This window comes from Protopterus annectens, chromosome 2.part2 (assembly GCF_019279795.1).
Source record: "Protopterus annectens isolate FY-2018-M chromosome 2.part2, PAN1.0, whole genome shotgun sequence".
NCBI classification, from domain to species: Eukaryota; Metazoa; Chordata; order Ceratodontiformes; family Protopteridae; genus Protopterus; species Protopterus annectens.
In genome coordinates this window covers 190,343,507-190,369,949 of record NC_056730.1, presented here as the reverse complement: position 1 = coordinate 190,369,949, position 26,443 = coordinate 190,343,507, and the positions used below count along the sequence as shown (strand labels likewise).

General features: G+C 42.9%; 1 protein-coding gene across 1 annotated transcript in view; it reads right to left on the bottom strand.

Moving 5' to 3' along the window:
* Positions 1–2,501: 2,501 nt before the first annotated feature.
* Positions 2,502–26,443, bottom strand: part of LOC122795930 (trifunctional nucleotide phosphoesterase protein YfkN-like) — a 590,353-nt gene continuing 566,411 nt past the window's right edge. Inside the window, exons 7-8 of the mRNA XM_044064413.1 lie at positions 2,914–3,097; positions 2,502–2,794 (exon numbers count right to left, since the gene is read on the bottom strand). Coding sequence (XP_043920348.1) covers positions 2,502–2,794; positions 2,914–3,097 — 477 coding nt within the window. The remainder of the gene's footprint in view (positions 2,795–2,913; positions 3,098–26,443) is intronic.

The window sequence follows — 26,443 nt, the reverse complement described above, 5'->3', positions numbered from 1 at the left end:
TTTCTGGAAGGAGATGCAGTTATGGACCTAAGTGGATTCCAGGGTTCATTGTCAAGAGCACTGGTCCATTATCGTACCAGGTGAGATTGAATGGAGATTTCTTGGTGAGGAGACATGTAGACCAAATTCTACGGAGCGAACAGAAGAAGGATGCCATGGAACTGCTAGCCTCAGAACTACCGTTAAGTTCGGAACCAGGGCTCGCAGTGGCAGGAGGATCGCAAATCGAAGGAGACCGCCAGAACGTGGAAGGAGAGGTTTCTGAGGATCCAACCATTCCAGGGAAGGACACACCGATACCTGAAGTGGTAACTGTGATACCGGAGTCACCTAAGGTGGTACCACTGCGCCGTTCTAAGCGTGTGCTGGTTAAACCTAGTTACTTGAAGGACTATCAATGTTAACAAAAGTGCATGTATAGAGTACCAGCCTAGAAAAAAAATAGTAGATGGTATGGTAACCAGTTAATAACTAGCCTGTTATATACAAGTAAATGATTAAATGCATTGTGGAACTTGTTCCCTAGTTTTGCTTATGTAAGACAGTATGTCTTAGCTTAAAAGGGGAGGAATGTAGTATTCGGGCTGGTAATGTGGTTGTTGTACTGTAGGGGCGCTGTGGGGAATTCAGCATGTACTGTTGGTTCTATATTCTCTGGTAACTTGTTGGTTCTGTGTAGTAGATGACTTGCAGAAGTTGTGTGAAGAAGCATGGGTGCGCACCTGGAGGCTCTTAATAAAGAAAGGCCTTACAACTCTATAAACCGTGTTGTTGTGTTATTTACCACGATATAACAGCTTCATCTTCCTCTTTTCTGGTACGTATGAAAGATAGAGGAGTATGTGGTATATGCAAAACCCAGCAGTACACATTAGTATTGTACCACACACACACACACACACACACACACACACACACACACACACACACTCACATACTGCATTTGAGTAGATGGACTTGCAAGTTTAAGAGCAAAACATCATCATTTTAAATATGGAATAGTTTTCATCCCCCTGTAACTCAGTTATTAAGACAATCTTTACTACTAATACTCTTAAATATCACCCCACCCCACAGCACTGATGTATAATAGTCTTGCATATAACCCCCACATTACGTATAGAGGCATATTGTTCTCAGAATTAAACAGGAACATATTGGTCCAAAAGTATGGCTGACTCTCACTGGTTGCACATGTAAATAAAGCCATGCAGCAAATACTACAGGAAAAGACAGACAGAAATTGTCACTGAAAAATGTCTTTCCAGTGAAAAATGATGAAATCCTATCAATTCAGTGTTACTCTTTATATTTCTGTGTGCCATTTCAGCTGTACCTGTGTAATGGTGTGGAATCTTTCAAATAAAACGCAACTCCAAATCATACACTCCATCCTATATCAGCCTGACTAAGCCCAAGTCTGTCTTTTCTCATCTCTCACTACTCCCCTTCCAGACTTCTCCTAAGCTCAACCCAAGACCTACTAAAAATCCATAAACCCAAATCCCATCTACTGCTTGGAACAAACTCCCACTAGAAATAAGGTCCCTGACTCACCCCAAACAATTTAAGCTAGCAGTCTTAGACCACTTTAAAAACCACTGGTCCTGCCATTGTACTCACCCTCCCTGATTATTACCTACCTTTATAGTACAGTCAAACTAACTTACTAAAACTTACCATTAACTACTTTATCCTATACTTCCTATGCAACCTCCAAAGTTTCTTCTGTACTCTGCTCCCTGAAATTCTTATGCAACCTTTTAAGTTTCTGCTACCCTGCATACAAAGCTTATTTACTCAACTCTCTTTTTAAACCAAAACATACAACTTATTCTACTTTTTTAACATTCTCTTTTTTGTTTATAGCACTGTTTTATCTGTCAACAATATACATGTATGTAGCTTACGTATTTTAACTAACAAAATTCTCTATTGCTATTTTTATTGAAATATATCTGTATTGCTGTTTTTATTGCATTGTATATCTTTGGAGCTTTTCTCCCTGGGCCTCTGCTAAAAAAGGGCAATAGCTCAGCCGGACACTCCCAAATGTAAAATAAAATAAAAAACTCTCTATCACTGACATACTCCTCATCCTGGAATGCAGCATGTTGAGCAAATAAGAGCTTGCAGAAGCTCATCAGCACTGATTTAATTCTCATGTTGTAATAACATGTATATTCCTGTAAAAAAAAAATCACTGATACAGATGTAATTTTCGTGCTGTGCTGTACCATGGTGTTATATACAAAAATTTGAGCTTAGGCACAAAGTCTGTGGTCAGAAAGGGCCCTAGGACCAGTTCACCAACCCAGTAAACAAAGAATAAATAAATAAATATAATTATGCATGCATACATGAAAGGAAGCTTTCTCATGTCTACCTTCCCAGTCTGCGATTTTATAGCTTGAGGGTAGCCTCTGGCTTTGGTTTCTACCATGGGATAATTCTGCATCACTGAAACCCTCATCATCATTTTGGCAAAGACAAACTGTCCATCAGCTACACCTTCCCCCTATTCTACCATCCAATAACTGAACAAGGAATGCTAGCACTGTAGTTTGACGTCCTGCCTCTGCACTAGCAGACCAAGCTGTCAATCTACAACACTGTCTGTGGCTGCAAACTGTTGTGTTTATCTTTTGTGAGATACAGTCAACACTTTTGTCACAGTGCAAGTTCACTGACTTTGTTATCTGGGCAACATCCACAGATCCAAGTTTAGACACAGTGACACCAACAGATACAGATTGCGTGAAAGTAAAGATTAACAATTTCAGTAACTCTAAATCTTGTTTTGAAATAAAAAGTATCACCAGCAGAAATGAGTCAAAGTAAAATGAAAAATATCCAGAGACTCATGTAAATATAATTAAAATAATGAGAAGCATGTTAAATGGATGATTTTACCTTTTACTGACGCTGATTGAGACTTTTTTATCAATCGCATGCGACGTACTGATCTGCTACATGTGAGGCCCCATACTATTGTAGTGGATTCAAAGTGGTTTCTGACAATTGTGGAAAGTACCTGTGCAGCTTCTATATCATACAGCCAAGGGCAACTCTGAAACACTGTATATCCATCTTTTCCCTGTAAAATAACATTTTTAATTTTTTTTCAATAATAAAGCATTTTAGACAAGATGTAAAAACTGTAGGAAATTCAAAACCCATTTTCTTTTGTTGTTCACAGACACACACACATACACACACACACACACACACACACACACACACACACACACACACACACACACACACACACACACGTTGACAGGATATACACAGAGTTGCTGTTTTTCTCCATTTCCAAGTGCGTATATACTAAGCACAACATAATAAATCAAGTATTCAAATACATAAATATATGCAGTAAAACAGAGAAATACTCAAATCACAAACAGTAGTAGGATTTGTGAGATACAAAGATGGCAAATAAACCAAACACCATTCTCCATCTGAGTAAACAAGGCCAAAAGGTATGACTTAGTGGATATCTTAAAGGCAACTAAAGTGGGGCACTCACAATGCTCCTCTGGTAGTAAATTCCAAAGTGCAGTTGGCATGAAGAAAATCTACCTTCAAATGTTTCCAGTTGCAACTTTGGAACAACTAGCAGCCCCAGAGTACTAGACTAGAGGTTGCAAGGTTTGTCACAAGTGGACAACACCTATCCCACCACTGCATCTCCTTTAGACTACTGAACTGGCTAGAACTACCTCATCACCTCACTTATGTTTAACTAACTACTTGGTGTTAAACTAATTCACAACCCATCCAGCTGCCCAACCCTTTCTACTCTATTTAAACTATACCATCCCAATAGACCCCTCTGCCCTGAAAATCAAATGCTTTTATAGGTAGAGAAACCCAAACTTACCACTGGTCACTGGCTCATCTCCTTTTCCACTGCTAAGCTATGGAACTCTCTCCCACCCTCACTTAGATCTACTAGCAATACCCATATCTTTAAAAAGTCTCTGAAACTCTACCTCTCCTCCCACTGGCTATGTCCTTGTGCTATCTCCTCTCAACCCACTACCTGACTTCTATCTCCCCCTGCTCTACACCCACCTTTTCTCTCTTCTTCCCTTTCTACCACCTATACCTTCTCCTGTATCTCCTTAACAGCTAACCCTCCACTGTTCCCTCACGCAAATGCACTGACAATTGATATTTTTAGCACCACTTCAGTGCCTCTTCCTATATCAACAATCACACTGTACATCCAGTAGCTTGATTTACTCAAGTATATTCCCTTTTCTTTATTTAACCAAACTCCTAGGCAGTTTTAATCTGTTATTACTGATATGTCTTTTTTCTAACAAACTGTATGTATGGCATTGTAACTCAAGATTTATCAGCTTAAATCTGACAAAATTGCTATTCTGTATTTGTATTTTCTTCTCATTGTATATATTGCACTGTTCGTTGTGCTTTATGTAGCTGTTTTTGCACTCTACTTAGTGCTTTATCAAACTGTTTATGTATCGCTGTGGAACTTTGCTCCTCGGGCCTCCACTGAAAATGGGCACTTTATGGCCCAGTGGACTTCACCGGTAAACAAATGCAATAAATAAATAAATAAATAATAGAGGGGCTATGCCATCCATTAAAGAAATAACAGTTCTTTCACATGCAAGGGATCTAACAGGTTTCACAGAGGTTTAGTCTGGCAACTAATGCAGAGATTTAAGACTGAGCTGTTAACAAGCTGTTTCCTGTGATACACGGTTTAATTCCCTCAGTCTTCATTTGCCTACCGTGTGACCTTTAGCAAGTCACTTAACAAGAGATTTATTTATTGACATTTGACTACTGGGAAAATCCAACTGGGTAGGAGCCTATTTTTAGTGGAGGCCCGGGGAGAAAAGCTCCAAAGTGTTACAAAACATTTTAAGAACAATAATTTTACAGTCTTTAAAAATAATGCAAAAAACAACTACAGTTTAAATAATTATACCAGATTAGACATAATATGAATACATTGGTTAAGAACAGATACAAGTTATATTATAATGATTTAATAGTTATAGAAATGTTAGCCAGTTTACAGAGAAATTAAATATAAATTAGTATAATATAAACAGGAATTGCAATACTAAGTGACAGAAAAGCAGACTCATGGTATATTTAGAGAGAAAGACAGGGGAGAGAAGTTGATAGAAGTAAGGGAGTAAGTAATGAAGGGAGAGTAAGGAGAAGCTGTGAGGTATGAATAGGTATTTGTTCACATTAACAAATGTAAGGTATGAATAGGTATTTGTTCATACATTGTGAACAAATTCATTTGTTATATAATTATTTATTGGTTATATATATTTATTTATTTAACGTTATTTGGGGAAGCTGGGCTTGACTCCTCAGTGCTCTCCTGAACCACATGCCTAATAACTTCCTATGAATCTATGACACAAGCAGGTTTAGAACCACCAGCATCAAAATCACGAAAGTCATACTGTGAATGTGTAGGCAGCTGCAAGGATCTGTAGTGCAGGAATAATATCTGGATCCAGATCATTTTGGGCTAGAAACATTAGCACCAGTGCTGATGATAATAAACAAATGTGTACCAACCAGCAAAGACTCAGCAGCACTGAATTTATATAATGATAATGTATTATGGCAGTAAATAAATATGTTAGCAGAGCTGTACACTAAATGAAAACAATGGAGTTCTACATCAGACAAGTCCAGGGACAAAACACTGGCCCTTACTATCTTACTTCAGAGAGCAGCGTTGCAACAGTAATACAGTGTCAATCAGACTGCAGAATACCCAGCAGTGCCCCATGATTTCCCACAGAATATGAAAGGATGGTAAAGTAGTCTCTGCAGCACAACTGTTTCAAAAGCAACCCTACCTGGAAACTGACTATGCTATTTATCATTTCTGACAAAAGTGTGAATTCCTTGTGTGGCTACAGCCTTGCAGATATTTTGGGAAGTAAAATTTGTAATAAATGACCATAATGCAGCAGGTGATGTATTAGAATAATGTATAATGATACTTTACACATATTTTCTATAGCAGTGTTCCAGCTATCTGAGCATTCTGATAATGTCAGTTGGATCCAAGTAACCCCTCTTTGCCAGCATTAGACAAAATACCTGCTTGATTTTCTCATTTTATTGAATCTGCTCTGTCCAAGTTACATGATAACAGCAAGTGGAAATTTAGGGCATGCAGTAACTCCCATGCCTTACTACCCAGTCAGAAAAGAAAAGTTAGTAACTGAAAGGGTTGACTTAGAAATATTTTAGTATTTTGAAACCACTATAGCCAGGAAAGAAGGAAAGTGCTTTAGTGGCACTCTGTCATGATAAAATAATGTATATAGACTGTCACACATCAGTGAGTGCAATTCCGTATTGTGGAAGATATTGTTATCATAATAAACACAGGTTTTTAAGATGCAGACTGTATAATTGATGTAGTTGCTGGGTGCCAAAGGGAGGTAAAGTAAGATTTATAATCTTAAAAGTTAAAATTCTTCACAAAGGAAGCATGTTTTAGTAATCTACGTGGGATGGTTCATTTCAAAATAATTTTATCAAAGGTTCTTCTATCAAAGAAAGAACTTTTTGCATACATGTTAATACTGCTGCAACATGCAATGTAAATAATGTGGAAGTTAATTTTGAAGCATACTGTAGGTGCCAATATTTTAGAATGTCTGGTATAGTGCAAATATGTACAATGAGATTTCCAGCTACAGCTCACAGCGAAGATCTTTCCCATTTGTTTGGCTATGGTTTTGTAGGTTCTTTCAAGGTCTGGATGACTTTTTATAGCAGCAGCCATCTATCAAAAGCCAAAGAAAGTTCATTCAGATAGTCAGCTTCAGAGGTAGCCAGGTTTAGATGACGTGGTCTGCCTTGTTGATGACATAGAAGGAAGGCAACAGTAGCTTTTCCCATGGTGGTTGAATCCTGTGTAGAAACAATGACAACCACTGCCTTCACTGACGAAATGAGGTGACAAAATCTTGTGAGAATGGTCCTGTTTGGATTTCACTACCGTGTTTTACATCAGAGATTTTAAGGATAATGCACAAGGCCATGGTTCCACTGAATCTGTTTTCTAGGCTTGCTCCTAAGGTATTATGACAAAATGTGCTTGCTTGTATATTATTAGTGAGTACTTAGTTTTCCAAAAAAAGGGGTAAGACATGGAATTACATTATTTTAATTATTTCAGTTCTGCTTGAATATTTGAGTTGCACTTATTGACCTGTGTGGTAATAATACTTTGTACTTTTCTGCTCTGTTCCTTCTGTTTGCATTTTTAAGTTTGTTCTGAGACCTTAGTCTAGTTTAACAGTTGTGGGAAGACTGTATTTCTGCATCATTTGGCACTTCTACTTCCACAAGGAGAATTAATTGTAAAAACTACCCGTTTGTATTTTAAACCCTGCTCGCCCATAGTTTTGTAATTTAATTTACAGAGGAGGCAGAGCTGTGTACTGCTGCGAGATTTTCAGCCTTAGTCATTTATTATTGCATTTTCTATAAACAGTACTACTGGTAAATTTCTGCATAGTCTGGTGCCTTAAACTCTAGCAGAATTTCAATAGGGAGAAAATTGTTTCTGCTGCAGTTTGTGATTCAGTGCTTTTATATTATTTTTATCTTTTACCTGCATAAAGTTACATTCTGTGTCTTCCCTAACCCCTACTAACACATTACGCTAAAGTTTCTGAAAAAGCTCCAAAATTGCCTTTATTTGATTGTATGCCTCTCTAGCTAGTCTGGTTAGTTTTCACCAACCTTCCCACCATAGCTCTCAACCTTCCATCTGCAAAATGTGGAAAGCTACCTCTTATAATGTGGACCAAATGGGCAAAATATGGAACAATTGCTAACAGCTTACTAACAACTTCAACTAGGAAGCTCAAAGGATGGTTAAATAAAAGTTATGTACTCACCACAGCTATGCATCAATGTTGTCCTTTTTTCATTCTTCCTCAATGATAGGTTTGGATCTGATCCTCGGATCTGCCTTGGCTACATTACAGATTTTAGGATCCAACTCTCGAGCTCCTCCCTTTACCCATTATGTTCCTGGTCGCTGAATTACCTCAGATCGAGTTTACTGCCAAAATACAACTTTTCAAATATAAAAACTAATGAAAATTCTAAAGAAAAGAGAAAGTTAAGAAAACATTACCACAGGAGGGGTATCAAACAGGAAAAAAACCCTCCATCAGATCTCTCCCAAAGACATGGATGGGGAAGGTGGGAGGTTGAGGGAAAATGAAAATACAGCAGAGATGCATAGTTATGATGAGTACCTAACTTTTATACCTAATTTTCACTTATTCCTCAATGAATGGGACAGAGTCCCCAGCTACAAGAACTCTGGGTGGCCGTCATGGAAGGATATTCCAGAGAACTGCAGAACTAAATGCAGCTGTTTCTGGAGATGATATCCAAGTTGAAATAAGTAATAAAATTATGAGCGTTAGACCACGTGGCAGCTGCACAAATATCCTCAGTGGAGGCTCTGCCCAAAAAGCAGCTGACATCAATGTAGCTGAGTGTGATGTTGACTGTTTTTTAGGGTTAAACTTTTAGAAGAATAAATATATGAAATGCAATCTAATTCATTTGGCTAGTGCAGTCTTTGAAATAGGTGATCCTAGTTTGTTACTGGAAAAGGAAACAAACAGTTGGTCAGATTTTCTAAATTCCTTAGTCCTATGAAGATAGAAACATAGTTGCCTATGCACATCTAAAAGATGAAGCATGTATTCTCCTTTATTGCCAAATTTAGGAAAGAATACAGGTAGGTTGATCACTTGATTAATGAAAGGAAGGTCTAGTATGCAAGGTAACGCTATCTTTATGGAAATCAAACAAGGCAGTTTTAAAGACAGTGCTTGGAGTTCAGAGACTCACCTCACAGAAGTTATAGCCACAAGAAAAACTGTTTTCCAAGAAAGAAATTTGAGGTTTACTTTAGCTGAGGGCTCAAAAGGTGATTGTACTAAACTGTAATGCGACAATAAGATCCCAATGTGTAGTGGGATCCTTAAATGGAGGTCTAAGTAAAAAGGTACCTTTTAGGAATGCTTTACATAACTTGGATGAGGCTAAAGGAAAAGCATTTTCTCTGATATGGTAGTTAGAGCTGGCTGCCAGCTGAACTTTGATGGTGGAGAAACTCACACCATTTTGAAAAATAGAAGCAAGGAAATCTAAAACAGCCAGAATTGGAGCAGTAAAAGTATCCAATTCTCTCTGCTGAGCCCAAAAAGAAAACCTCTTCCATTTACTCTTACAAATCCTTCTTGTATAGGGCTTCTGGCATGAGCATAAACTATTTCAAAAAAGAGAAGACAGCCTGGAATGTCTAGCCATCATTGGAATCTGAATAACCATGCATTTAATCTGAGGCCTGTAATGTCCAAATGAGTCATCCATGATGGACGTGAAAGCAGATCTAGATTGGGGTCCAGTTTCCAAGGAAGTCATAATAGATGAGGCCATAGAAAGGGGAACCACACTTGCCTAGGCCAAAAGGGGCAATGAGGATTACCTTGCTCTTCAACCAGAGTGCTTTTTGAAGGAGTTTGGGTATTAGAGGCAGGGGAGGATAAGCATAAAAAAGACTGAAGGGCCAAACGTGGATTAGAGCATCTGTCAGTGACTGTCCCTAAGGGGGAATTAGGGCATAGAACCTGCTGCACTTCTTGTTGAGGGAAGAGGCAAATCGATTGCAGCAAGGCTGACCCCATTCATGGAAGATCATGTTTGCCCGTAATTGATTGAGAAACCACTCATGAGGCATCAGGATAGGTTTGCTGAGCTTGTCTGCTAGAATGTTGGATTTCCGCCGTATGTGTGTCACTAAAAGAAAGCGGTTGGAGGAGATCTCCTAGTGCCATACTCTCATTGCTTCTCAGCAAAGTGGGGAAAAATCTGGTTCCTACTTGTTTGTTGATAGTGTCCATTTTGATAGCAACTGTCTCCAGAGGAAGACAGTAGTGAAGTGCCTACAAGGCTAAAAGGACTACACTCATCTCTAAGAAATGTATATGCAAATTGGTCTCTTCTGAGGGCCACGTCCCTTGAACAATCCATCTGAAGAAATGCCCCCCATCCCAATTGTGGGGCATCCATGGTCAACTTGGCTACTGGGGAAGGAAGGATAAAGGGACATCCAAGATAAACATCATCTGACTGTATCCACCACAGTAGGGATTCCTTGCAAGTCCAAGATAGTTTTATAGGATGTTTTAAAGGCTGTCGATGAATGGACCATGGTACTGGCGGGGTCCATTGAAGGATTTGCATGTCAAGGTGAGCTGTAGGTATCAAGCTGATTGCAGCAGCCATCAATTCTAAAGCTTTGAGAAACAGCTTTGCTGGGGGAGAGGAGTGAGAAAGAACCTGTCTGACATGCAATCTTAAGGTAAGAAATCTGATTTGTGGTAAGAGAGTGTGATGATTGACTGTATCTATGCAAGCCCCTATAAACTCCAAGACTTGAACTGGTTGTAAGTGGGACTTTGACAGATTGGTTGTGATTCCTGGAAGTGGGATAACTTAAGTAAGTAATCCCTGGCTTTTTCAGGGTGATGGCTGGTTGTAGCAGTAATGAGCCAGTTGTCTAAATAAAAAACACTGCTTCTGTTCAGTCTTAGATGAGCTGCTATGACTGCCATGCATTTGGTGAACACCCTGGCTGTGGTGAGACCAAAGGGCAGGGTCTGAACTAGTAATGACCAGCTCCCTGCCGGAAGTGTAAGTATCTTTGAGAGTGCCTGTTCATTTTGATATCATAGCACGCATCCTGAAGATCTATGGAGCACATCCATTCATCCTTCTGAAAGAGAGGCAGAATGGACTGAACCATGTCCAGCTGGAACTTGGAAGTCTTTATGAACTTGTTCAGATAACTGAGATCCAAGATGGGTCACAGGTCCCCTGTTTCTTTTGCACTAAAAAGAACCTTGAGTAAATTCTGGATCCTCTTTGGTTTGGAGGAACCTCTTGGATGACTCTCTTGTCTAGCAGCTTTTGAACCTCTAGAGCTGCCGAGCTGATTGGGTAGAACATCAGGGAGATGTTTTCTTTTCATGGGGGAAGTTGTAAAAAGGGAATGAAATATCCTCTAGATTACTCCTTTGCACCCGTGAGTCTTCTGTGATGGCTGTCCAGGCATTTAGGTGCAGGGATAAGCACCCCCCAACTGCCTCTAGAGAAGAACAGTCAGGCAACCTTTCAGGAGGGCTGAAGGGTCCTGTCCGAGAAGGAATCCTGAGACCCTTGCTTCTGTGGACCCCCTCTGCTGTGAGGGCATCATCTTCCATTATAATTATTTTCCCCCCTCCCTGTGGGAGAAAAATCTTTGCATGATTCTTGAAAAGGACCTTGAGATTTTTGGAACCACATCCTTTTACCACCATGCTGATTCCTAGAAAAAGGTCTCTGCATGATAGATTCCTACAGCAGATAAGGTCTTTCCATCTTGCTCATTGCAGGAAAGTCTGTCTTTAATGGTTGGTCAAATAAGAAAGATCCATCAAAAGGAGTGTTGATGAATGATGCTTTAAAGGGCTCTGCAAAGTCACACAGCTTCATCCAGGCATGTCTCTTAATTGCTATGCCTGAAATGGCGGCCAGTGAGGAACTTTCAGCTGCATTTGAGTTTAACCTCATGGATGCATTTGACATTGACTGTACGGTCGCCAGTCGAGACAAAAAAGATTTTTGTTCCACTGCCAACATGGACCCAGGGGTAAAGTTAGAGATTTCCTTAACTAAGTCTCTGTAAGCTAGTGAAGTGTGCCAGGTAGTTTAATGACCATAATGCAAAGGTCGCTGAGGCATAGACTCACTTCCCATAGCTGTCCAATGCCCTGGACTGTCTATTAGGGGGATGAACAGTTGAGCTCTGCCCAGCTAGCTCTTTTTTGGCGGCTGCCTCTACAGCCATGGCATCCACAGGTATCACTTTTGTCCAATATTGTCTGTCTGTAAGAGCACTCAAAATCTTATCTGGGCATCTGGGGACTGATTTTATGGCACCTGGTTCCTTCCATGCTGGCAGGAGACAAGATCATCCACCAAGCGAGGAACCCAGGACATAGATAGGCCAGACCAGAAGGAACACCAATTCCTCATGGGAAGGGGTTTGGGAAAACAAACTAGCTTTCTGGTGTAAGATTTCTATGTCCCCAAATGATGCATCCTTAGGTGGCAATCTAGGGGACCCTTCCACTTCATCAAAATCTGTGTCTTCTGTAAGGGATTCCTGTGGGGAATCCAAGTGCCTCCTTTTGCACAATCTCTTTCAGGTGACCTCTTCAGTGGGATGCTCTGGAGAGGTACTGAAAGAGGTGGGGAGTTCCCTAATTGGAACTGCCTGAAAGCTAGATGAGTAGACTCAAACACAGGATCCAAAGTGGGAACAGGAACTGGATCCAAAGATGTAAGAGTAGAAACTGCTCTTGGATGACAGAAGAACCTTTCCACCACCTCGAAGGCACAGGGACCAGGAGAAGCTGAGGACAATCCAACTAGAGCCAAAACTCTCAAATCAGACAATCCAGGGCCCGCCCCAACCCTCCACTCCAAGGGAGGAGTCAGAGTCAACTGTCCAGCACCAAGGCCCCGAGGGGAAGCAATGACTCTAAAAACTTTGGAGTCAAAGACATCCCTTCAGACCAGATGCTAACACCCCAGCTCTGAGACATGTCCTGCTCCAGGGGGGCCAGAGTGGAATGGATCAGGGAAGGAGTCGAAGTCGAAGAAGTGATGGCTCAGGTTTTGGAAATCTTGGATCTGAGATGTCTGAAACAGAAAGATGGATTGGAAAAGAAGTGATGACTGTATGAGCAGATGGTTTAAGGCTCACAGGTCTGATAGGAGATGGAGCCAACAATACTCCCGTCTGGATCGGTGTTCTGAGAAATTTGATCATCATTCTATCCACCTGTACTTCTAGAGGACCTGATAGGAGAGGAGGTGGAAGGTGGTCTCAAAGATTTCTTAGGAGTCGCCTGAAGAAAAGGAGACCTTAGTGTTTGCGACACTGGCTCTGGGTAGAATCATGGGTATCACAGCCAAGGAGATTTTGAAGTTGCAGGTTTCAGATCATGGCTTTTAAAATTTTTCATTAGCAGTTCAGAAGCCAAAGCAGACTTGGGAGACTTTGCTGAGGAATGTTTTCTGTGCTGCCTGGACTCCTTATGCTTATGAGAGGGGGTTTGAGCCCCTGATGTTAATGCACCAGAAGGAGCAGAAGCAGGAAAAAGGCCCTTGAAAAGAGCTTGTTCCTTCTATTACTGATAGCACAGCCTTACTGTTAAATCCAGCTCAAATGCTGCAAGAAATGTTCAGGTGTGCAGGGTCTAAACAATAGACACACTACATGAAGGCATCCAAGTTGGATATCTTAAGCTCACAGGAAATGCACTTTTAAAAAAACAGTCAGCTTTTCAGACATACTGTAAAAAAGGAAACATGAGACAGTTAAAAGAGAAAAGAAAAGTTTTTTTTTTTACATACACATTTAAAGAAAAAGATATATACCAGAAATGGTATAACTAAAATACCTCAAGTGAGGTAAAGGACAGGAGGAAAGGTTACCAACAATGATAACAAAGAATGCCAAGAAAAAGTCCTAAATTTGATAAGTAAATTAGTCTAGGTAGTGAGTAAGGGAGATAGTAGTATATAAGTGAAAAGGAAGAAGATTTTAAGAAAAAATATAAAGTTTTTTAAACTCAATAAACACAAAATGAGCTAGAGAGATCAGAATCCCAAGCGAAACGTAGAGTAGAAAATGAGATCTGGGGTAATTCAGTGGCCAGGAGCATTATGAGTAAAGGGAGAAGCTCGACAGTCAGATCCTAGAATATGGCTGAGTCAGATCCATGGATTGGATCCAAACTCTTTCGTTGAGGAATGAATGAAAATGGCAACATAAGATAATGTGTTATTTTATAATTGTAAAACATTCTTTTGATGAATTAATATGATTTGGTATTATTTACTTTGAATAACAGTTTCAAATATTCTTAACACTGAATGTGTGACAGACCCTTTCTATGATGAACTATGAGGAACATGGACTTTTTTAAGACTCAAAATGAGGAAACTTCCTTATCATGAGGTACACTTGAGAGGTCTCCTCCCACCCTTATTGCTGGTGTTGTTTTATAATAAGGGTGTGTCTGTGGCCTCCACCCCTTATGATAGTTTGATCTCCAAAGTCCCTCCCGCCCATCTTTCATTGCTCATGTTTGCTGAATAAGCTATTTATGTACTCTTCCCTTTCCAGCCATTGTTTTCCACAGATCCATGACACTGAGTACCCACAGAGTAAACCAGTATTGCACTTGTGTAAACCTCCTTTACTACACAGTGTCTCCTGCTCATTTTCCAGCAGCTAAGCAAAGCCTGGAGTCCTAGTCTGCATGCAGTGTTTTACTTCTATCCAGTGCCAAATAGGCAAAGATAAGTTCCTTTGCTTGCTAAATCACACTTGTTATTTTGTGTGATCATTACTGTTTCCTGCTTTTATATGAGCATTTTACATTTTTTTTTTGTAAAAATAAAAAAAATCCTCTTCCTCTCACTGTTACTGCTGCAAGACTGTCTTGAAATTGCCTTTAGCAAGGGATTTCCAGTTAGTTGTTTAAGTGTTTTCGGAAGCATTGCAGTTATGGGTTTCTTCCACTGTGTTTTTACATTCCCTGGGATTCATGAAGCTTGCGCCAGGTGCAGGTGTCGCATTGGCGTTCTAACACCAAATATGGCAGGCGAGCAATTCAGGTACGAGCTTCTTTCCACATGCACTACCTGCATATGCTACGCCCGCACAACTCCCGGGCTCTGTATGATAATTACCCCATGTGCAGCAGTGTAACATGCAAATTAAGGTAGGTAACGATTCAGGAAGTGGTGCAGGCATAGTGTAAGCATGCAGAAATGTAAACCGTAGAAAACGGTTTACATTTTTGCAAACATAAAATCGGAGCCATGACAGCCGACCAAACACATGTATTATATCGTTAATATATGCCATTGGCATAAAACAATGTACAAAATATAAAATTAACATTTAATATATATAGTCACACTATTGTGACGTGGAGGCACAGGGCAGCTGTGCGTAAAGGGGATTGCAAGGAATATATAAAAATATGGAATAAAAACGCAATGAAACACATCATGATTTCCCCATAATAATCAGTGGCAGGCATGCTACACCATAGTATGGTGCAAGGGTTGCTAAGGGGCAGTGACAGTGTTATGAGCAGTAGGTAGGAATTAGTAGGCAATGCCATGCAAATGAGAGGAGTAATAGTGAATCACAGGTTCCCCACTGGTGTAAGGATGCACCTCACAGTGTAGCATTATAACACTGAGGTGTGTGCCCTTGAGATAAAGATGACATCAAGAGAGGGGTGTGGTGCCATTGCTGTAAGCACATTGAAGCATTGCTAAACCGGTTTGCCCCTAGCTAGGCAAAGCTGCAGGATAGGGGTGTGTTGAATTGGCCACAGCTATGCTTAGCTGAGAGTGCACAAGGTAACCGAGTATGCATGTGAACGGAGACGAAAACATGCGTAAACCCGGTGAATGGGTATGAACGGCGTGCACTGCAGCTGAAACAGGAAAGATATAGGAAAGAAATAAGGAAATGCTGCAGCAATGAAATTGGGAGTAGAAATGACTAACACCTAGGAGCCTACAGTGGGCCATCGACAACAGCTAACAAGACTGCAAGCAGCTACCTGCAGAACAGGAAAGGGGAGGGGCTGTACTGCACAGAAAACAGTAAAGTGTCAAATCAGAACAAAGCCGATTTGCAGTATATCAGCTACAAGGCACATTTTGCCATGACTGGGTAGGGAAAGTACAAAACAAGAAAGACGGCAGTTGGATGCATGCCAGATAATGGAAGGGGATCCAGGTTTAAAAGTGAATTAAAGGGCAACAGATTAATCAAGGCAGGCAAGTAGATCTCCACAGTAAAGGCCCCACACTTGCAGTACTCATTGAAAAACTCATAATTAAGACACGCTGCAGCTGGAATAGCTCATACACACCCACTGACATCAGCAGCATCCATAGCACAATACTATAAAGTGTGAAAGCACATCACACACATTTGTGTATTCCCATACACTCTGCACCAGTGGTGTATACAGACGGGGAACGTTTAGTATGTACATGTTAGGGGCTGCCACAGCTTTGATCCACCATCATGTGTTGGAGACCGAAGGTGGTGTGGAGGATGATGCACATGACCACCTCAGGCATCAGAGGAGGAGGAGAGTGTTCAGACCCAGGGTAACCTACCAGGGGCTACATGATCTGGAGATAGGAGAGCATTACAGGGTGGACAGGGACATCCTACAGCAACTTGTGGAGCTGTTCCAGCCACGCCTCAGAGCCAGAAGAAAGAGAGGGGAACCCATCCCAGTGGGTACGAAGGTATGTGTAAGCCTGAGAATACTAGCTTCAGGTACCTTTCAAAGACCAACTGGGGATATCATGGGGATCTCACAAGCATCAGCATCTAGAGTACTACACCAATTCCTGGATGCCATGTTACCACATGCCAATGAGCACATATACTTCCCCTGAACGCAGGAGGAGTTGGCCAGCAATATGCGTCTCTTCCACCATGTGGCAGAATACCCGGTGCAATAGACTGCAAGCACATACACATCAAGTCACCACCTGGTGAGCAGGGTAGGCGCTACATAAACCGCAAGGGATACCCCTCCATCAACTGCCAGGTCATGTGCAATGCCCAGGCATTATCATGGATGTGTGTGCTGGCAGCCCTGGAAGCTATCACGACTCCCACATCTGGCATGCCTCACAGCTGTATCAGTTATTTGCCAAGGGGGACATCCCAAATGGCCACCTGGTGGGGGATGCCGGCTATGCACTGGAACTGTGGATGATGACTCCCATCAGAAATGCACACATACCCATGCAGGAAAGCCATTATGAGGCACATGCACAAACCAGAATCATTATAGAGCATGTGTTTGGGATGCTGAAATCATGGTTCTGTTACTTGGACATATCTGGTGGAGCCTTGCAGTACTGTCCAGGCACGTGTGCCCCGCATCTTCATAGTGTGTGCCATGCTACACAATATGGTCCTGTGGAAACAGCTACAGCAGGGACAAAATGGTGAAGGCCCTCACAGCCCACCACCATTGCCAAGGGCCCCACAGGCACAGAGATACTCAGACCACGAACACCCTGAGCCAGCCTCAGTAGGCAGATGGATGCGTGCCCAGTATGCCCATGCCCTGGCAAAGAGGGAACGTATAGCACACACGCTGACAGTGTAGGCACCTAGGGACTGACACCTTTCTCCATCTGCACACACAGTAAAAATGGATGGCACACACACAAGACTATCTGTAAATTGTCATGTATAGGCAGTCTACTGTGTGCGTCCAACATAGGCAGCCCTCAACTATTGCACACACAACTGCCATTGGCACAAGGTAAGACAACACCTGAACAGTAAATTAAGCTATCAGCATATGCAGATACTGTATGTATAGATTCATAGGTAGGTACTTGGCCAACTGCCAGAGGCCATTCATAAGCCCAGCCAAAATGTGTCAGCTTTTGCCATCCCATTGATTCATTAACTGTCCCATTGTGGAGCAGAGCCAATGGCGGGATCCCAGGGGTGCAGCTACTGTTCCCCATCCAGAGGCCAGTATTCCCTTTGGCGAGGTACATTCGTGGACCTCCCAGCTGTTGAAAGTGTCTTCTGAGGTACATACCACATGGGTTATTATACCCTATGATGGGACTGATGAGTGATGAGTAAAGGGGCACTATAACCCCAGTATGTCTAGATGGGAATCCTTTAGTAATCAGATGGCCTACATAGAAGGATGTCCTAACTACTGTGGAGATATGATTGCCAAAGGGGAGATCAGTATCTACCTTAGTCCCCAGATACCCCATTACTTCATCCATATTAAAGTGGCTGCCACTTATGTGTTAATATGTGGGTGCTTAATATTTCACAATAGAATGACCATGCAGTTAGTGGCACTTGGCTGGAGGCCGTGATGCTTGACACCCTGTGACGTTCTCTGTGAGGCCCCTTGAGGGATGTCTGTGTCAGCTGGACTATCAATCATGGCTCCCAGTTTGCAGTCATTGCCAAACATGGTCTGCCGTAGTCCACTTGTGTTAGCCTGTACCTCTGAGATGTATATGCCAAACAGTAGGGCTCCCAGGACTGAGTCGTGTGGGACACCAGTATTGACTGGTCAAGAGTTGGACCTAGAGACCGCTAGTCGTACCATGTGGGTTCTGTGTGTAAGCCCGTTGGCAACCCAACCTGTGATGTATGGGTGTATGTACAGGCTGGTGTGTTTATCAATAATACCTGAGTGGGGCATGGTGGCAAAAGCCTTGGCGAGGTCCAGGTAGTATGTGTGAACCACCTCCCCCATCATCTAATGTCTTGGTGACTGTATGTAAGACGTCAAACAAGTTCAGTAGGCATGAACTGCACTCAACCAAGCTGACCTGGGTTGGGTCACGTGTTTGGAGGTTACCAATGTCTTTGTTAATGAGTGCCATGAGGATGCGAACCATACCATTGCAGACCAGGTTAGTCAGGCGTATGGGGTGGTAGTTACCATGGTCAGTTGTGATTCCACCTTGATGGAGTGGAATAACCGTTGCCACGCACCATTGTATGGGCATGTAGCCTGTGGAGAGGCTGAGGTTGGAAAGCTTAATTAGGTGGGGGGTCAGGTTGTCTTGTTTGCAAGGTGCAGTCTGGGACAACATCTGCCTCCATTGATGCTGTGTTCTTCTGTTAAAGAGGGCCATTTCCACCTGTGTGTCTCTGATGTGTGGGATACTGTACCTTTCAGGTAGTGTTGTGGGCTCTTTAGGGGGTGAAGTATGCACTGAATGTATCTGCAAGGATGTTGGCGATATCGGTAGGGTCAGCATATTTTGTGTGATATTTCACTGGCACAGTGCAAATCTGTGTCACCACTTAGATCCTTGACATAGCCAAAGTAGGCTTTGTGGTTATCTTTCGAATCCTTGCGTATTCTCCTGCTGATGTTAGCCTTGGATGATGTCATGAGGGACCTATGTATCATACTAATAGTGGTCACAGATGTCTGCCCTTTGTGGGATTTGCTGTTTATCTGGAACACTGTCCTATTTATGTAGTATAGCCTGTTTATTGCAGAGGTCCACCAGACTGGTGTCCTTGTCTAGGAGGAGTGAGTCTTGGTTTACCAGTGATGGCACAATTCATACATCCATGTAGGTGCTTATAGACTGCATTTGTAAATCTGCCTGTATCTTAAGCAGTGTTTCCCCTTAGCATGGGGGCTGTGAAACCTCCCACCTCTGTCACTAGTAGTATAAATTTAGCTGTAGGAAAGGTATACACTGTGGTATCCGTGGGTGGGGGAGAAGCTTGGGTGTGGAAACAGTAAATAGTGCATTGTCAGATCTAACCAGCGACTGGTTAACCTCCACTGTGGTGCGCCTGTTACCCATGTTAGTGATGACCACTTCTAGTAGTTTCCACCCCTCGTTAGGGAGGTTACCACCTGATACAGGGCATATGAGGTGATAAATTCCAGAAAGCGCTGGGCCTGGAAGTGAGTACTGGAATAAGTTTTGCAGTTAATGGTATGGTAGTTGACATCGACCAATGCCAGGGTGTGCGTTAGGACTGTCATGTTCTCCACTGTCTCCAGGTAGATGGAGTGGTGGTCCTGAGTCATGGAGGGTGATCCGTAGCAGGCCACAGTTTACATTGCAGTTGTGGCTAATGTTAGCTGCACATGGATGATCTCAGAGGTATCATGCTGCCCCACTAACCTGGAGGTGTAGGTATCCCTGATGAATATGGATACAGCCCCTCCATGTCTGTGTCAGTACATGTTCTCTGGCTGAAATGTGTGGTATGAGTTGTAGTCTGGTAGTGCTGGTGTGCTCTCAGGAGCCTTAAGACAGATCTCAGTTACTGCACAGATGTTGATGTTGTCCATCCTGAGGAGTGCTGTGAGTGCATGCATGTTGTGATCACAACCCCTGGTGTTGAGCAGCATAACCCTCATTGAATCTGCTATTGTGCCATTTACAGAGCTGGTATTCACCTTCAAGACTCTCCTAAATAAGGCACCATGGGGGCACCAATAGCCTTGGCCAGTATTCCAAAGCCTAAGGCTGACACATAGGCCAGTATGGTATCGTTGCATGCATGTTCCCCATCTGTGCTTGTTTTTCATCTCTCCTGTAGGTAACCTACTGGTAAGCAATAGAAAGCCTTAAACTTATCAAGTATTCTAGCTTCCAAGATAGGCTTTTGCAGTGACTAAGAATCAGTGTTCTGTATGTTCTTGCTGTACTTAACTGTTTCCTGACTACATGGTGATTTCTCACTGTATATTGTGATCTGAAGGTCTGTTTATTCACATATTATGGATGTGATGGCCTGTACTTTAGATGTTCACAGATAGCCTACTACCTATCTGCCCAAGGGCAATTATAAGCATAGCTACAGTGTGTTGGCTTTCTCCGCACCATTGATGAAGTAACTGAGCCTTTGTCAAGCATAGCCAATGAAGCAATTCCAGGCAGAGTTGCTGGAAGCTGTTGAAGACTGGGGTTGTGGAGAGTGATAGGGGCACTTATTGATCTAAAGAGGGCATGTTAATGTGACAATTCAACACCATTCAATTCCCCCAACAGGTCTCGCAGCTATCAAACTGGACAGGCTCCCCCACCCCCTGGCTGTATGGTTCTGGGACACATGATCCCAGGGGTGTATATTCTGTTACCCATTCACACATCACGGTTTCCCTTGAAGTGTGTCAGTGAAGGGCTATGCCTAATGTAGTTAGGAATGTAATGTATTGTCTCACAGTACATTTGTTATATGTTGTTATTTCAAGAGTAGGTGAAGCTCAGTGAGTTTGGGGGCCTCCGCCCTTTGCTTAGCCTAGCTTACACATAGAAATCATCTAAATAGGAAATAGGCGGAAGCAACATTAATGTCAACAGTGTAATGGTTACAGCATCTGCAAAGCATCTTTGCATTTGAGGTTCCAATCCCGATAAAGGCAGGGATGTTTATTATGTTCAGAAGTATACCTTAACCATAGCTTGCATATATAGGTAGTAATCGTCTGTATAATAAACATTCGAAACACCCATCTAAACCCATGTGTGCTGGAGAGTACAGTCAACAGAGAACGTAATATTATGTCAGCACATAGTGAGATGTTACTTCACTGACATGTAACTATCCTGTGTGATATATATTTATATTATACAGTTACAGGGCGGCCATGGTGGTGCAGCGGTTAGCGTTGCCGCCTCACAGCAAGAGGTTCTCCGGCTCGATTCTCGGCTGTGGTGCCTTCTGTGCGGAGTCTGCATGTCCTCCCTGTGGTCGCGTGGGTTTCCTCCGGGTGCTCCGGTTTCCCACATCCCAAAGACATGCAGTAGGTGGATTGGACACTCTAAATTGGCCCTAGGTGTGAGTGTGTGTGTGCCTTCTGTGGAAGGTTGGGCACCGGGCTGGCAACTCGACACCATAAAATTCCACTGCCAATCATGAGCAGACAGATGATCCGCTGTGGTGTCCCCTAACCGGGAAAAGCCGAAAGAAGAAGAAGAAGAATTTATATTATACAGTTACATCAATAGCCATATATATAAACATCTGTGAACACACTTCGTGACCACAGAAGCACTCCAAAGGAATTGGAGTGTACACAAAACACATACAGCTCTGGTATTATCATCATCATCTTCTTTCGGCTGTTCCTGTTAGGGGTTGCCACAGCGGATCACCTGTTTTCATTTCTTCCTGTTCTCTGCATCTTGCTCTGTCACACCACCCTCTCTTGTCCTCTCTCACCACATCCATAAACCTTATCTTAGGCCTTCCTCTTTTCCTGTTATCTGGTAGTTTCATCCTTAGCATCTTTTTCCCAATATACTCAGCATCCCTCCTGAGCACATATCCAAACCAACGTAATCTTGCCTCTCTGGCTTTGTCTCCAAACCTTCCAACCTGGGCTAACCCTCTAATATACTTATTCCTAATCCTGTCCACCCTCGTCACATCCAGTGCAAAATCTTAACATCTTTAACTGCCACATCCAGCTCAAACTCCTGCCTTTTTGTCAATGCCACTGTCTCCAACCCATATAACATAGCTGGTCTCAATACCCATTTGTAGACCTTCCCTTTCACTCTTACAGGTACTCGTCTGTCTCAAATCACTCCTGACACTCTCCTCCACCCACTCTATTCTGCCTGTACTCTCTTCTTCAAATCTCTTTCACACTCACCGTTATTCTGAACTATTGACTCCAAGTATTTAAACTCATCCACCTTCACCACCTCTACTCCTTGCATCCTCACCATTCCTCTATCCTCCCTCTCATTCACACACATATATTCTGTCTTAGTCCTGCTGTCCTTCATTCCTCTTCTCTCTAGAGCATATCTCCATCTCTCCAGGATCTCCTCCACCTGTTCTCTACTCCTACGACAGATCACAATGTCATCTGCAAACATCATAGTCCACGGGGACTCCTGTCTGATCTTGTCTGTCAACCTGTCCATCACCATTGCAAATAAGAAAGGGATCTGAGCTGATCCTTGATGTAATCCCACCTCCACCTTAAACGCATCCGTCACTCCCACAGCAGACCTCACCGCTGTCACACTACCCTCGTACATATCCTGTACCACTCTTACATGCTTCTCTGACACTCCTGACTTCCTCATACAATACCACAACTCCTCTCGAGGCACCCTGTCATATGCTTTCTCTAAGACTGCAAAAACACAATGCAACTCCTTCTGACATTCTCTGTTCTTCTCCATCAACACTCTCAGAGCAAACATCACATCTGTAGTGCTCTTTCCCAGCATGAAATCATACTGCTGATCACTAATCATCACGTCCCTTCTTAACCTAGCTTCCACTACTCTTTCCCATAACTTCATGCTGTGACTGATCAATTTAATCCCTCTGTAGTTACTACAGCTCTGCACATCACCCTTATTCTTAAACATTGGTACCAAAACACTTTTTCTCCATTCCTCAGGCATGCTCTCACTTTCCAAGATTTCATTAAACAATCTGGTTAAAAACTCCACTACCATTTCACCTAAATACCTCCATGCTTCCACAGGTATGTCATCTGGGCCAACAGCCTTTCCATTCTTCATCCTCTTCATAGCTATCCTTACTGCCTCCTTGCTAATCCATTGTACTTCATGATTCACTATCCCTACATCATCCAACCTTCTATCCCTCTCATTCTCTTCATTCATCAACCCCTCAAAGTACTCTTTCCATCTCCTCAACACACTCTATAACAATGACAAGTTATGTACTTACCATAATGTTCCATGTTAGTTGTCTTCTTCTCACCTTCTTTCTTGCTGGATGGGTTCGGAGCAGAACCTCGGCTCCGACTCGGCCTAATACTAAAGCTCGAGAGCTGTTTTTACTGGCTTGAGGCTATGCTATGTCCCATAATGCTAGGCGTCAGATACCCAGATCTCGTTTGATAGCTAACACTATGGACATATATATCCCACCACAACAGAGAATAATCCACCTAATCATAGATACAAAAATAAAGATATATCTATCTATCTATCTATATATATATATCTATATATATATATATATATATATATATATATATATATATATATATATATATATATAAACCCCTCTAGAGGAGCTAGCAAAAAACAGGGAGCAAGGGAGCCAGCTGGGGATATCACTGAGGTGGCAATAACTCTCACAAGGTACTCTAGATCTTCCCAGGCTAGGGGGATGGAGGGTGGGACTTAAGAAAGAAGGCGAGAAGAAGACAACTAACATGGAACGTTATGGTAAGTACATAACTTCTCAATATTAAGTTGTCAATCTCACCTTCATTCTTGCTGGATGGGACAGCGTCCCTAGCACCTAAATCCTGGGTGGCTCAATGGAACAAACTCTTGAGTACAGTGGAACCAAAATCAGCCCGACTTCTGGAGGCCATATCGAGCTTGTAATGAGAAATGAAGGTATGAGGAGAGGCCCAAGTGGCCACTGCGCAAATGGAATCCATCGGCAATCTTGCCTGAAAGGCTATTGAAGAAGCTAAAGCTCTGGTTGAGTGGTCTCTAGGCTTAGTAGGAAGTTCCCTGTTCCTCAGCTGATAGACCAACATGATATGACAGGACAACCACCTAGACAAAGTTACCTTAGAGACTGGTTGGCCTTGCTTCCCTTCCGCATAAGACAGGAAGAGCTGGTTTGATTTTCTCATCTGCTTAGTTCTGTCCAGGTAGAAGCGTAATTTACGGTGAAGGTCCAAACAATGTAACTTTCGTTCAGCTCTATTGGTGTAATTTGGGAAGAAGACTGGAAGATCTATGGTCTGATTCACATTTTTCTCTGAGATTATTTTGGGTAAAAAAGATGGATTAGTCCTACGTGACACTCTGTCTTTGTGAAAAACAAGATAAGGAGGGCGAACGCAAAGGGCTTGAAGTTCTGAGACCCGTCTTGCTGAGGTGATGGCTACTAAGAAGAGTGTTTTCCACGAGAGCAACTTCAACGAACAAGAAGCCACCGGCTCAATGGGTGGAAGAATTAAAGAAGACAGTACCAAATTTAAGTCCCACCGTGGGGGTGGGTCCTTAACCGGGGGCCTAAGTAAAAGGGTTCCTTTTAAAAAGGCTTTGCAAAGTTTGTGGGATATGATGCTGGTCTCTGACAAGCCAACGTGGAAATTTGCAATAGCTGCCAGTTGAACTCTGATGGTAGCTGAGGAGGAGCCCAATCGAAAGAGTTCTGCTAGAAACTCTAGAACTGTCTGGACAGGAGCCGTAAAGGGGTCCACATGTTTTTCCCCTGCCCAGACAGAGAAATGCTTCCATTTGCTAGCATAAGTCTTTCTGGTAGTAGACTTGTGAGAAGCGAGGATGATATCGCGAACTGGTTGAGAGATAAGGGGAAGCCTGGCTAGGGTTGGAAGTGAAGCAACCAAGCTGTGAGGTTGAGAGATCGAAGGGACTGATGCAGCCCGCCTGATTGATGGGTCAGAAGATCTGGCACTGGGTCCAGATGCCAGGGCTGCTCCAGTAGATGGCGTTGCAGGAACGGAAACCAAATTTGTCGAGGCCAGTAAGGGGCAATGAGGATCATCCTGGCTCTCAAGGCAGTCGCTTTCTGGATTAATTGAGTAATCAAGGGAAAGGGGGGGAATGCATACAGAAGACCCCGGGGCCAATCGTGAACTAGAGCGTCTCTGGGGGGTAGACCTGGGAGAGGGAAGAGGGTGAAGAAGTCTGGGCACTTGCTGTTTAGAGGTGTTGCAAAAAGGTCACGGCAAGGTTGACCCCACCTTCTGAAAATTCTTTCCGCTACTATCTGGTTGAGAGACCACTCATGAGGCATGAGAATGGCTCTGCTCAGTCTGTCAGCTATGATGTTGGACTTCCCGGGAATATGCGTTGCTACCAGAAACCGTTGAGAAGAGATCACTCATTGCCAAAGTCTGAGTGCTTCTCGACAGAAGGGGTAGGATCTGGTTCCGCCCTGCTTGTTGATGTACCACACTACAGACATATTGTCTGTTTGAATTGCAATAGTCCCGGTGGGTAGAGAGTCCTGAAGGGCCTGCAACGCTAAACGTACCGCTCTCATTTCCAAGACATTTATGTGCAAGTGGCATTCGAAGGGTTGCCATGTGCCCTGGACTGTCCTGTCCCGAAAATGTCCCCCCCCCCTCACCCATCAGGGAGGCATCCATTGTCACAGTGGCAACAGGAGGAGGAAGGACCACAGGTCTGCCCTGGAGTACCTGAGGGGAGACCGTCCACCAAGAAAGGTGTCTTTTGCATGACTGAGTGATTAGAATGGTGTGTGACATGGGGAGCTGCTGAAAGGACCACTGGGAAAATAGCATCCACTGCAGGATCCGCATATGAAAACGCACTAGGGGGAGTAAAGTGATTGCTGCTGCCATGAGATCAAGTGTTTTTAGTACAAATCTGGCTTGGACTCTGCTCTCCTGTAACAGGATCTGAACATGGTTGCGAATGTCTGAAACTCTTTGTGTAGGTAGTTTTGCTGAGAGCTCCACTGTGTTTAAAACGGCGCCTATGAAGGTAATAGACTGACAAGGCGACAATGCAGACTTTTCGAAATTTATAGAGATACCTAGCGCGTTCCATGTTTGTACAGCGTAATCTCTGGATTGGAGTAGTTGGTGCCTGGTGGTGGCAGTAAGGAGCCAGTTGTCTAAATATGGAAACACCTGGAATCCTTGTCTCAGGTGAGCCGCGACCACTGCCATGCATTTGGTAAACACCCTGGGGGCTGTGCTGAGGCCAAAGGGCAGGGCTCTGAATTGGTAGTGAC